The 13,317-nt window shown below is 35.9% G+C and overlaps 1 protein-coding gene across 4 annotated transcripts in view; it reads left to right on the top strand.

The window, feature by feature from the left end:
• LOC123684731 (potassium voltage-gated channel protein eag) overlaps positions 1 to 13,317 on the top strand; it is a 78,405-nt gene that overhangs the window by 57,414 nt on the left and 7,674 nt on the right. For all 4 annotated transcript variants that reach the window (XM_045624126.1, XM_045624123.1, XM_045624125.1 and 1 more), the window contains 3 exons: positions 2,792 to 2,913; positions 3,206 to 3,601; positions 6,771 to 7,194. In XM_045624126.1, coding sequence (XP_045480082.1) covers positions 2,792 to 2,913; positions 3,206 to 3,601; positions 6,771 to 7,194 — 942 coding nt within the window. The remainder of the gene's footprint in view (positions 1 to 2,791; positions 2,914 to 3,205; positions 3,602 to 6,770; positions 7,195 to 13,317) is intronic.

Raw genomic sequence — 13,317 nt, 5'->3', positions numbered from 1 at the left:
AAAAAAGTGTTAAGAAAAGATGAGGCTATATATGAGTGACAACGAATCACTCCACAGGATGTTCTGAATTAAACCTTACTTATCATTTTGTTCACCCCTATATATAACAAAAACCAAAGTAACTGAGGTAGTCATTCGAACAATTATCTTCCTGAAAAGTCAAGCTGCAATTCAAAAATAATTTCTAAAATAGGTCAAAGGGTTCAAGAGAAAATGAACTACAAACTTCGTTGAGATTTTGTCCGTTCCCCTAATTTTGACGATGTGTATATTTCTGGAAATGAAAAAAGCTAAATCGAAGAATAGTACTGACGTTTTAATTATGTATGTATTTTTGTTCAAAATCAGGTCATACGAGGCGTGTATTTAAAGTAAGGTCTCCAAGGCCGTTGTATCGCCGCAAGTAGCTCCACCAATCGACACCTGGTGGAACTCATTAGGACGTTCAGTCTTGACGTAGCAGCCATTTGCAATGGAAGTGCCGGTTTTCGATCCCGCCATGTGCGAGTTACGTTCAATCATTAAGTTTTTGTACTAAAAAAAAACTCCACCGATAGAAATTCATCGTTAATTGGATGAAGTGTAGGTGTGAAATGTATGGACGTGAAAACGTTCGAAAATGGTGTAGAGAATTTTCTGCTGGCCGACTAAACGTTCACGACGAGGAGCGCAGCGGCAGGCCGTCACACTCGGACGAAACAGTGCGGAAAGTTGAGGCGCTTGTGCTGAAAAATCGCAGGTTGACTCTCGATGAGTTGGATGAAAAACTCCAAGATTTGTGCAGTAGAGACTCTATTCATTCAATTTTGGTGAATAACACAATAAATTGTGTCAGGTGGGTCCCGAAAATGCTTACCCCGGAGCACAAAGTCAAACGTGTCCAATGTGCCCAAGAATTTGGTTGGGATGTGTTGGACCACCCTCTTTACAGTCCCGACGTCGCCCCTAGAGACTTCCACATGTTTCCTGCTCTTAAAAAACATCTAGGAGGAATGAAATTTGCGAACGAGGAAGAAGTTCATGAAGCGGTCATTTCGTTCTTGCGCGAGGCGGCGGGATCGTGGTTCGAGGAGGGGATACAAAAGTTTGTCGTACGAATGAGGAAGCTCATCGAAGTGAATGGCGATTACGTAGAAAGATAGCTTAGATTTCAAGCTTTACAGCAATGTAGATACAAAACTCAGTAAATGAATGTTATTTAATGTGAAAAAAATAAATGGAGACCTTACTTTAAATACACGCATCGTATAACGAAAAACAAATCAATTTAGGACAACATTTGAACAGTTATGTTCCTGAGGAGTCAAGCTGCAATTCAAAAAATTGCTTAAATCAGTCAAAGGGTTCAATAGTAAATGAAGCAAACATTTTTCGTTGAGATTTTGTTCGTTCCCCTGATCTTGCAAGTGTGAACATTTTGATTTAGTATTATATTACTTTTTTCGGCAACCGTCCGGGAAGTGCTCACTTCCCGGACGCTTTTTCTCTGAGAAAGTGGCATTTCCCGGCCTAGTCTGGAAAGTACGTACTAGGCCGGAAAAGAATCACGTCGTTCGTGTCATTGTGAATATGAAAATCTTGGTAGGTATATTTTCAATAAATGCAGTTGATCATTACCATAGCAACCGAGAAAACGGCTGACAGTTCATATGAAATTAGTTGTCAACAATTTGTATGTTTTTTGATCGCAATCGTAATAAAATATGGAAAGCAGCAGCGATAGTGTTATTCTACACGGTTGCCGAGAAAATATTGTATGCAACACGACCGAAAATGGTTTTTTTGGACTCACAGACTTCCAGGACTCGCTTACGCTCGTCCTGGAATTTTATCTATTCGTCCAAAAAAAAACCTATTTTCCGGACTTGCTACGTAATAGTAATTTACGTAACAAGTCCGGAAAATAGGGTTTTTTTGGACGAATAGACAAAATGACGTATTGCGTACAATATTTTTTCGGCAACCATGTAAAATAACACTATCGCTGCTGCTTTCCATATTTTATTGCGATTGCGATCAAAAACATGAAAATTTTTGACAACTAATTTCATTTGAACTGTCAGCCGTTATCTCGGTTGCTCTCGGTTGTATGTACTTTCCGGACTAGGCCGGGAAATGCTAATTTCTCAGAGAAAAAGCGTCCGGGAAGTGAGCACTTCCCAGACGGTTGCCGAAAAATTACTTTTTTCGGCAACCGTCCGAGAAGTGCTCACTTCCCGGACGATTTTTCTCTGAGAAAGTAGCATTTCCCGGCCTAGTCCGGAAAGTACGTACTTCCCGGACTAGGCCGGAAAAGAATCATAGAATCCATAGCAACAGAGATAACGGCTGACAGTTCATATGAAATTAGTTGTCAAAAATTTGCATGTTTTTGATCGCAATCAAATAAAATATGGAAAGCAGCAGCGATAGTGTTATTTTACATAGTTGCCGAAAAAATATTGTACGCAACACGCCCGAAAATGGTTTTTTTTTGGACTCACAGACTTCCAGGACTCGCTTACGCTCGTCCTGGAATTTTGTCTATTCGTCCAAAAAAACCCTATTTTCCGGACTTGTTACGTAAATTACTATTTTGTTCAAAATCATTTTCATACCTGAAATTTATCATTTTATCGTGGACATCTTGTCTAATTGAATATGAATGAAAATTCTAATTGTCCATGGAATATAATTTCTCATTCATAATGATAAACTCAGCATTAGTCACGAATTCATCTCTGGAATAATCTCATAAAAAATATTGAGATTCATAGCACCAACCAAAATACTTCATAAAAGTTTTTTTCAGGTCTATCGAAGTTTGCCAAATTGGCGAGGTCTGTGACGAGAAGCCGCTCCGTTCTAGTTTCTCAGTTCTCCTCACATCTCCCCAACCTCAAGGATACAACAAAGCAGTCCCATTTGGCGCAAGTCAGTCAAACTAACGACTATATCCTTCCGAAATGAACTAATGGACGGTATTTTTTTCACGCTGCTGGATTAACTTTCCAACGGAACTTCTTCGTGTTTACATTGTAAACAACCAAACAATCATTGGCGATTCTTGGATGAACACTGTGTCGTTTCAATTTACCCTTTTAATGCTTTTTAAAACCTTTTATTTTATGATGCCCTGATTTCCTTACACCACTTGATTTTTTGTTGTCATATTTTTCTTCCTTTTTATCACCTAACATTTTCTTTGGTTCAAATGTATAAATAGATGATGAGTTTGAGCGCAGATATTATGCCTCAATATCGCCAGGAAGCTCCAAAAACACCACCACACATTCTTCTTCATTATTGCGCCTTCAAAGCCATCTGGGATTGGATAATTCTCTGTTTAACGTTTTACACAGCAATAATGGTTCCTTATAACGTAGCTTTTAAGAATAAAACCTCGGAAGATGTGTCTTTGTTGGTGGTGGATTCGATTGTAGACGTGATATTCTTCATAGACATCGTTTTGAATTTTCATACGACCTTCGTAGGACCAGGAGGCGAGGTTGTGTCAGACCCTAAAGTCATCAGAATGAACTACTTGAAGAGTTGGTTTATTATAGACTTGCTGAGCTGTTTACCGTATGATGTTTTCAATGCTTTCGATCATGATGAAGATGTGAGTGAACGAAAAAATTTGTTGTAGTGTTGTGATTGATAGTTTCATATAATATGCTACAGAAACATTCGATTTGAAGAACCCATTGCTGAGGGTGGGTGGAATAGAATAGAGTAGAGGTTACATCATTAGATAGGGTTGTTAACATTATTAATTTAGTTTGGCATGTCTTAGAAGGGTATGCCTTTTTGTTGTTGAGTAGTTTTTAAAAATATATCTACGGTTAGAAATGAATATGGGCCATTCTGAATTCTCTCCTCATAGTTTTAATAAAAATTTATAATTACGCATCAAACTCAAAAAGGTATTCGAAAAAAATTCTAGGTATATTTAAATAGTACCAAGAGACAATGTTTCTGCTAAAAATTCTCTCAGAATGAACTAGAATACAATGAGATATCAAGAATGACTACTTAACAGTATCAATTGTGAAGGCTGTCCAGGGCTGTCGCTAGGGAGTATCCAGAATAGGTTGTTGCCAAGGGCGCCAAAATTCAGGGGCGGCATTTCTAGCTTGACCAACAAAAATCTCATTTGTAGAAATTCGTGAATTATCGAATGAAAATGTAATTCTGTTAGAACCAACAGGAAGGAACACACACAAATTTAACATGAAAAACCATCAAAGATGTCAAGTTATGCATTATACTCATAAATATCTCAGATGGCACGCAATCTCCCTCAAAGTAGTTTTTTACTAATTATTGAGGCTAAAAGCCATGCCATCATCAGGCATGTCGACGTTCCCTATGATAAACTTAGCCGACTTTTATTCCGTTTTTGGGGCGGCGGGAACAATTTTTACTTTCAATTCTACAATCAGATTGCGGATTCCTCAGAAGATTGCAAAATATTGGAAAAACTTTTCTATTTCTATCTTATCATTCTAAAGAAAAGAAGTATTTTCATTTCATACCACAATCAATAAGAACATTTTTTAATCGTTTGATGTATATGCAAAGTGAGTGTTATTATATTCTTACTTTTCAATCTACCTTTGGATTTGAGGACTTCTAATTAAGTATTAAAAGTAAGCTCTATAGTTTTTTATTTTCAAGCATTTTTTCGGCACAGGGTAATACCTACCATATATGCCACGAAGAATAGATGGAATTTATAGATATACAAAAATGTTCCACAAATTTTTTTGTTAATAATAGCGAAAAAGAAATTATGAGAATCATGGAGGGATTTTACGATATGGATTTTCTTACGGCCGGAAATTATTCTGAAGAATTTACATTCAGCGAATTAGGAAAAAGTCACTAACATTAAAAAATATGGGTCTACAGGGATACGATAATAGGTACTCGTAATATAAAAGGAAATAAAAAAATTCTATTTTTTTCTTGAGAGGGGTTTATACCAAGTGGCTTTCTCGTGATCTGCCAAAGTTTGACTACTACCCCCTTAGCGTTTTTGAGATCCCACCACTTTTCAGGATAAGTGATGCAATCTCAAACGTTTCTCCAATTTACCGTTCTTTTCTACCACATGCAATAATTCAAAAAACCTTTTTACGTCATTATTTTCAATTTTCATTTTAAGCCTTTGACAAGCCTTTTTGTATAATATTTTCATGTGAAAAGCCTTAAAAAAAGAAATGTTTCTTCGGAAAGTAATATCATGCATATAAAGGGTGTTTTTTTTAGTGCTATAGAACTTTGAATTGAATAAAGCAACGATGGATTATTCGATTGACATGAATTTTATTTATCCGCAAGATAATCTTGTGGCATTACATTTTGAATATGATTTCTGGCATATGACCGCCACGGCTAGCTCGGATGTAGTCCAATCTGGATGTCCAATTTTCGATGACTTTTTCCAACATTTGTGGCCGTATATCGGCAATAACATGACGAATGTTGTCTTCCAAATGGTCAAGGGTTTGTGGCTTATCCGCATAAATCAATGACTTTACATAGCCCCTCAGAAAGTAGTCTAGCGGTGTTAAATCACAAGATCTTGGAGGCCAATTCACAGGTCCAAAACGTGAAATTAGGCGGTCACCAAACAATAAATCGATTGTGGCACGAGCTGTATGACATGTTGCGTCGTCTTGTTGGAACCACAGCTCCTGGACATCATGGTTATTCAATTCAGGAATGAAAAAGTTAGTAATCATAGCTCTATACCGATCACCATTGACTGTAACGTTCTGGCCATCATCGTTTTTGAAGAAGTACGGACCAATGATTCCACCAGCCCATAATGCGACATACATTTGAGGATTAGCTTCACTCCAAATGCGGCAGTTTTGTTTGTTGACGTAGCCATTCAGCCAGAAGTGCGCTTCATCGCTAATGGATGTAGTGCGCGATACGTATTCCGCACAGAACCATTATTTTCGAAATAAAATTGCACTATTTGCAAGCGTTGTTCAGGCGTGAGTCTATTCATGATGAATTACCAAACCAAACTGAGAATAAATCACTTGAAAGCTGTTAAATCAGTCGCCATCTTGAACAGTAATATCAACTTATATATATATATATAAGTTATATACCCCCAAAAAAAAAACACCCTATATTTATTCCTCAATAAGAAATTCATTTGATTTTTTGGTTTTCCATTAAAAAAATAAATAAAATAAGGTTGAACGCTTTGAAATGAATAATAGTGAAAAACTCATATAAAGCGATAGCTTACTTATTTTACTTATTACTTATTTAGTTTACTTATTTTCGAACTGAAATCTGAAACGGTATAGATCCCTGTTAACAATTCTAAATGAATTTAATTTTTTGTGCCAATAAGAATTTGGTGGTGTTTTGTTAATGAATATTTCACCAATGCTAAAAAAAGTCAAAAAGCCTTCAATCCCTTGCTAGACGACCTGGTTTAACCAATATAAATTTTTTGCATTTTGGATAATTGATTTTCGTTAGGGCGGCAAGTTGGGCATCTTACTAGGGTAGCACTTTGTCTAGCGACGGCTCTGAGACTGCCATGTTTCATGTTTGTAGAGAACTTAATGCACTATTTATTAAAACAACAAACCCTTCTGAAACTTTAGCGTTTTGGATAATCTTTTGAATTAGACAAATTTTGCCACACGTTTTATGATGAAAGGACATCAACCTCATATTTCATGGGGATATATCTTCCTGTATTTCTTGTTATTTTGATTCCTTAAGAAAACATCTTCTAATATTATACTTCCCAGGGAATTGGGAGCCTTTTCAGTGCCCTGAAGGTTGTGCGCCTGCTGCGCCTTGGACGTGTAGTTAGAAAATTGGACCGGTATCTCGAATATGGTGCCGCAATGTTGATCTTGTTGCTATGTTTCTATATGTTGGTGGCGCATTGGCTAGCTTGTGTGTGGTACTCTATAGGAAGATCAGATGCTGACAATGGGGTGCAATACAGTTGGCTGTGGAAATTGGCGAACATAACTCAAAATCCCTATTCTTACGTCTGGCCTAACGATTCGAGTACGCCGGAGCTCATAAATGGACCATCCAGGAAAACGATGTATGTTACTGCCCTTTATTTTACGATGACTTGTATGACCTCGGTTGGATTTGGAAATGTGGCTGCTGAGACTGACAACGAAAGAATTTTTACCATTTGTATGATGATTATAGCTGGTGAGTTTCATTTATAGTATTTCCATGAAATTATCGAGCCATCGATTTTTAGGAAAATTTTTAATTGTAGAATGGCTTAGTCATAATCCTAATTGTTATGTTACAAGTATTAAAGAGTACTTAAATCAAATATTTCATATCTTTTTTTTGAGCTGAATTAAGAGACTTTCAGCCGATTTCTCGAAGGTTAGCTACACCAATGTAAATTATACCAACGTCAAGCATTGTGCAAAGCATGATAGTCGTGATTTTTTCTGTTAAATTCGTGCAGGGACACCTGATAAATTACCACCTTCGACAAATCCGCCAAGAATCTACTTCAGCTTTCAACTTATTTTCTGCTTATGTGATATTTAGTTTTCACATAGTTTAAATCGATAATTATTGATAATTTCTATTAAATTTACGTTCAGTTTTTTGTTAACTTTGGCATGAAATTTAACCGAACAGAGATTTTGGTTTCTATCAGCTTAAGAGGCATTTTTTTCTTAAACTTCCTGTTGATGTTAATTTTCCTGTGAAAATGATGGCGAAAAACCTTTTCCCAATCTTGAAAATGATAAAAGCCGCGACGAAAAAGTTTGAAGTTTCCTAATGGTTGCTTTAAACCTCAGAGTAATAAACATAGAAAGAGGAAGCATAAGTCATTTTCAGTAAGCAAATTTTCTTCCCAACATGAATTATCAAATTTGACATGAAGCGCGCGGAAATGAAAACATATCAGTATTCAGTGATACGATATTTCACTCAATTCGTAAGTTTATCCACGAAGAATCCATTTCTTATGTCCCTTAGTGAATCATAGTTTCATATCAACTCAAAATATATTGAGATGAATACCTAAATATAACAGATTCAGAAAACAAACCTTAAGCGCGCCAAACGATTTGAAACATCGGATGACACTAGGAGAGCAATAGTTGCCAAATCTTGGATTTCAGCAGGTAGATACAGAAAATAATAAGTATTCTGCTTATTATATATAAATTCGACAATTAGAAAAATATCGCATTCCAAATATTCACATTTGCATATTTAATCGGAAATCGCTCAAATGCATACATTTCATTCAATATAATATACATTCATAAGAATATAGTAAAATTGTGGATTGGAAAATATATCACAATCCGACAACGTTATCTAAACATGTTGGAGACATGTAAAAATTGCGTAAAATCCCTCTATCTATTTTTATTAGATAAATCTCTTTGCTTTAACCAAAAGTTTCCCAGCCAAGTTTCTAGGAACTTTTCATCTTGAAATTGAATGTAAAAAAATATGAACTTTCCGATGTATATTATATATAAAGGGCTTGTCAGTAAGAAGTTTCATTTTGATTTTAAAGAACGAGTATTTTCCAAAGTAAATCAATGCATGTTAATTACATTGTAAAGAAGAAAGTATGCTAGCTAAATGGCCGCCACAGGATATGGTTGCAGCACCATATCCTTTTCATGGAATTTTCCATGACCAATTCGTGCCTTTGGTGCTATATGTCTTCGATAACTTCACAAATTCCATTTTTAAGGTCTTGAATCGGAGAATCGGCATAGACCTAACCTTTCACGGGGCCCGAAAGAAAAAAGTCTAAAGGTATTAAATCACACGATCTCGGTGGCAAATTATAACCACCTCTTCGAGTAATAACACGACCAGGAAACTTTTCTAGTAAAATTGAGGTTGTTTCATTGCTTGTGTAGCACGTAGCGCTGTCTTGCAGTTTAAAAGTCTTTATGCAAAATGAAAATGTCGTTTGAGGAATGCCTAATTTCCGAGATAGAGGAGGAATCGACAAACCTGAAACGGGGTATAGCAGCAATATTCTTAGTTGGTCTCAACCAAAGCACACGGTTTCAATTCTTTACATCACTAACTTGTCCCAACAGCCCAAATTTTTTCACCTCTTTTACTATTGCTGGTCGAGAAGGTGCTTCACGACGATCCGAAGGTGCTTTAGTTTTGTATACTATGACTGCAAAATTTTAAGCATTTTGTAGTAAACTTCAATAATTTTATAGCGTTGTTGAAGCGTGTATCTTTCCATTTTTAATAATGACGTAGGTTTTACGTCAAATGTCAAAAGATGACAGCTCATTTGTGATGAGAAGGTCCTTGGATGAATGGTCTGGAGGCATAACGATTGCCGGGAAAAAAATCACCAACTTAAGATTTGCTGACGATACCACCCTCATAGCGGCGACGGAAGAAGAGATGGTGGAACTTCTCAGACGGGTGGAATGTGAGAGCAACAATGTCGGTTTGAAAATAAATAAAATAAAGACTAAAATAATGATAGTCGATAGATTCGGCACGTTACGGTTGACGGGCCTTCTGAGCCAATATGACCTGGTAGACAGTTTCAATTACTTGGGTTCTTCCATAACTAGTGATGGAAACTGCGAAGCGGAAGTACGAAGGCGCATAATCATGGCAAAGAGCGCCATGACCCGGTTAACTAAAGTATGGAGAGACCGCTCGATTTCTAAGAGTGTAAAGGTGAGACTTGTTAGAGCTCTTGTCTTCTCTGTCTTCCTGTATGGTGCTGAAACCTGGACTCTGCGGTCGTCTGAACGTCAGAAAATTGACGCGTTTGAATTGTGGTGTTGGAGGCGAATGCTGCGAATACCTTGGACAGCTCATCGCACTAACGTTTCTATTTTAAGTGAGTTGAAGATAAGAACCAGACTATCGTCCATCTGCTTGCAGCGCGTTCTTCAGTTTTTCGGTCATATAGCCCGCCGAGATGGAGATAACCTGGAGAAACTAATTGTGTCGGGAAATGTTCCGGGTAAGAGAGCGAGAGGTAGATCACCGACTAGATGGACCGACCAAGTTCAACAAAGTACGACCCGCCCATTCTTTCAGGCTCTTCGAGATGCAGAGGATAGAGCGAGGTGGAAACAACTGACCGAGCGTATTGGAGGGAATCACGATCATCAGCAATGATGGAACGACTAGAGAGAGAGCCTAGAAAGTGAGCTATTCGAAATGAAACTTCTTATTGGAAACCTTTATATACCAACTCTTCATTATTTCTATACCATATATATTATATAATATTATTAAGGTATACCTATGTATATGCTTATTACGACACGAAATCAATTTCACTTCGATTTAGCAATTTCCTTCATAGAGTAATCTACAGGCGGAACTCAATTTTGCCATAAAGTTGACTGTTTCGGTCTGCAGTATCGATTTTGAACACGCAGCGAATAGGTAACTAATTGCTCGCCTAAACTGAGATTCATATGCTGCTTAACATTTAGGACCCATTTGTTATGCTGCGTTCACTCGTTTCTACCCTTCTCGATGAAGTATGCGAAACCAAAGAATTAACATACTGCATAAAACCCTGATGACAGGAATTACACTGTCAGGGTAATAAAAGTGGATTTATAAAAACCACGCTTGTTATTAACGTGGATGTGTTTATTTATCGACTTGGTTAGTGCTCATAAATTTGATGATATACAGGGTGTAACATGAATGATTGACCATAGCCTATAGTGAATGCAGGTCATCCAGGCCTTTCAGAAAAGTAGCTTGTGTATCCTAAGACTGTTAGAGTATTAGAGAAATGCCGTTATTGCCATGAAAAAAAAAATATTCAGTCTAACGAATTCACTTTGACAGATGGTTACGTCATTTTGTTCTAAATTCAATTTCTAGTTTCGCAAGAATTCACTGTTTGATTATCTGCATACTTTCAATCAATATTTAACGTAGCGTGTTACAACACTCAGTAGGTACTGAGGCTTTTAAAATGAAGAAATATTGAACAGAAAGCAATAAAATTCAAAATCTCAGCTGACAACATCGTATATTATCAAGAAAGAAATAAAAACAGGACTGTATTTCAAAAATATATCAACTTAAACGTGAACACTTTCGTTTCCTACTTTCTTGAAAGAAGTGTGCCATTCAAAGTAAAATTTGAATTCATTACATTGAAAATGTTTTTTCAGGCAATAGCCATATTCCTCTAATATGTACATGTAAAAGATATAGATATAGAATATTAAAATTACATGAAACGGTATGAAGGGTTGTATGAATTGAACAAATCCACATAATTTGAACAAAATTGGACTGCTGATTTTAAAATTATGGGTACCAGAAAATTAGACCAATTTTCAATGATCACCCTGTATCTCCGAAACTTACAGTTGTTGGGTAAACAACAATCTTTTTTTATGATAGGCCTGGGTGACCTGTTGTAAAGTTTTGAGAAAAAAGTCCAAATTTAATTTCTTGATTTTTAGTATTTGTGATTCATCTCAATTGATTTCGTACACCAAATTTCATTTGAGTACCTAGATTTTATATTTTTCAAGGCCAGCTATGGATGAACTGATTCAGTGTATAAATACAGGGTGTTCCTAAATTGGAGGAACAAATAAAGATGACTCCTATAAACATGGGACTGGTATTTTGTTGGAGATTTTAAATTTTATTTTGTTTTTAATTTTTCTTCTGACTTCACCTTCCCTTTAGAAGATATTCAATTCGAATTTGGCATAGATATTCCAATTTGGAGATTTCAGCATGTGATTTGTTAATTTTGAACGCAAATCTACAGGGCAATTTTTTTCTGGAACAGTGTCCACTCCTTTTTTCCAAATTTTTTTAGTGGACCACTGGTAGGCTAGAAAAATGTTGAAAAAAATTTGGTCTAGTACTACACTCTTTGGTTTTTGTAGATTTGTAGTTGGTGTCGAGAAAACATTTCTAACAAATCTCTAGCAATCCTCAGGATAATCCGAATTATTTTAAAGATCCAATTAGTAAGCTGTGATGAATGAATGAATTATAATTATGGGTACTAATTAACCCAATCTGTAGCGAAGATTAATAAAGAGTCGATTAACTGGTATAATCATCACTAAAAAGTAGGACTACAAGGAACACCCAGTATCTCGAAAACAAAGCGTTTGCGAGCCTATGTTTGTCTTCGAAATTATCCACTGAATCTCTCATTTTCCTTAAGATCTCCGATTTAGGAACACTGTATAATAAATCTTAGGTATTTCAATATCCTTTCTCAAACCATGTTCTGAAATGCAAAAATTGAATAGAAAAAATTCGTCCTCTAAAAGTTTCGTCGAGAATTATTAGAGCTATTTGAATGAAATATGTTACCTATAGAAAATGGCTTATTTAACTCAGCCTTGAATATAAATTGTGGAAATTGTATCAAAAACGACTAGAAATATGGCTGAATATGATATCGGGATAAGCATCGAATTGAATAGATTTAGTCTTTTTTGGCTTTTCATACATCTTCGGTTGAAATGACTATTTCAAAAATGATATTTTGGTTTAGGATAATTCAAGGGAAAACGTTAGCCTCATTGACTTTTTTGTGAAAACATTTTCAGGAATGAGCAAAAATTGGTATTATTTGAACTACGCAATAAATTCGATAAGTAAAATGATATTTTTCTACAAGCGTGCGCTTTCAACCTTTTTCCTGCACGCATTTTGAGTCGGAAAAAGTTACTTTTCCACACAATGTGGGAAAGAAATAGCAGAGGATTTTTCCGCACGCAAGTATTAAAGAATGATAGTGCATAGGGCATAAGAATTGATATTCTTTCACGAAATGGTGAATGATAGGTTTCTGTACGAGTATTATACATTATTTTCTCTAATTCACTGAATTTTATTGAAATTAATAAAACTTCTCCTGAATTTAGATTACTACTTTTCGTATTACAAAATGTTGGTGGGCCAAACTGTTTTCTTCATCACAAATTTGACAGATAGAAATGAAATCTGTGTGAATAGATGAGATATTCCTGCTCAATTCTGTTCTACAAGGTACTTACGGCAGAATAAACGGATTTGCCACATAATGACAGAATTAGAGAAATCAAATTCTGTCATGTTCCTATGCATCGAACGCCCAATTAACGCCAATGATGAGATAATTATGCTAACGACATACAGAAATACGCCTGTCATCAATGTGTAAATGAATAATTAATCAATTCTTTTCAGTTTCAATTCATTTCATATGCTTGTGGAGAAAATATTGTTGTAACTCGCTTGCTACACTTACTAAGAAAATTTTAAGTTTCATTTAATCAGTTTCATTACTTTCATTCAGAAAAGTAC

Source organism: Harmonia axyridis, chromosome 7, assembly GCF_914767665.1.
Source record: "Harmonia axyridis chromosome 7, icHarAxyr1.1, whole genome shotgun sequence".
NCBI lineage: Eukaryota > Metazoa > Arthropoda > Insecta > Coleoptera > Coccinellidae > Harmonia > Harmonia axyridis.
This window is presented reverse-complemented; position numbering and strand designations above follow the sequence as displayed.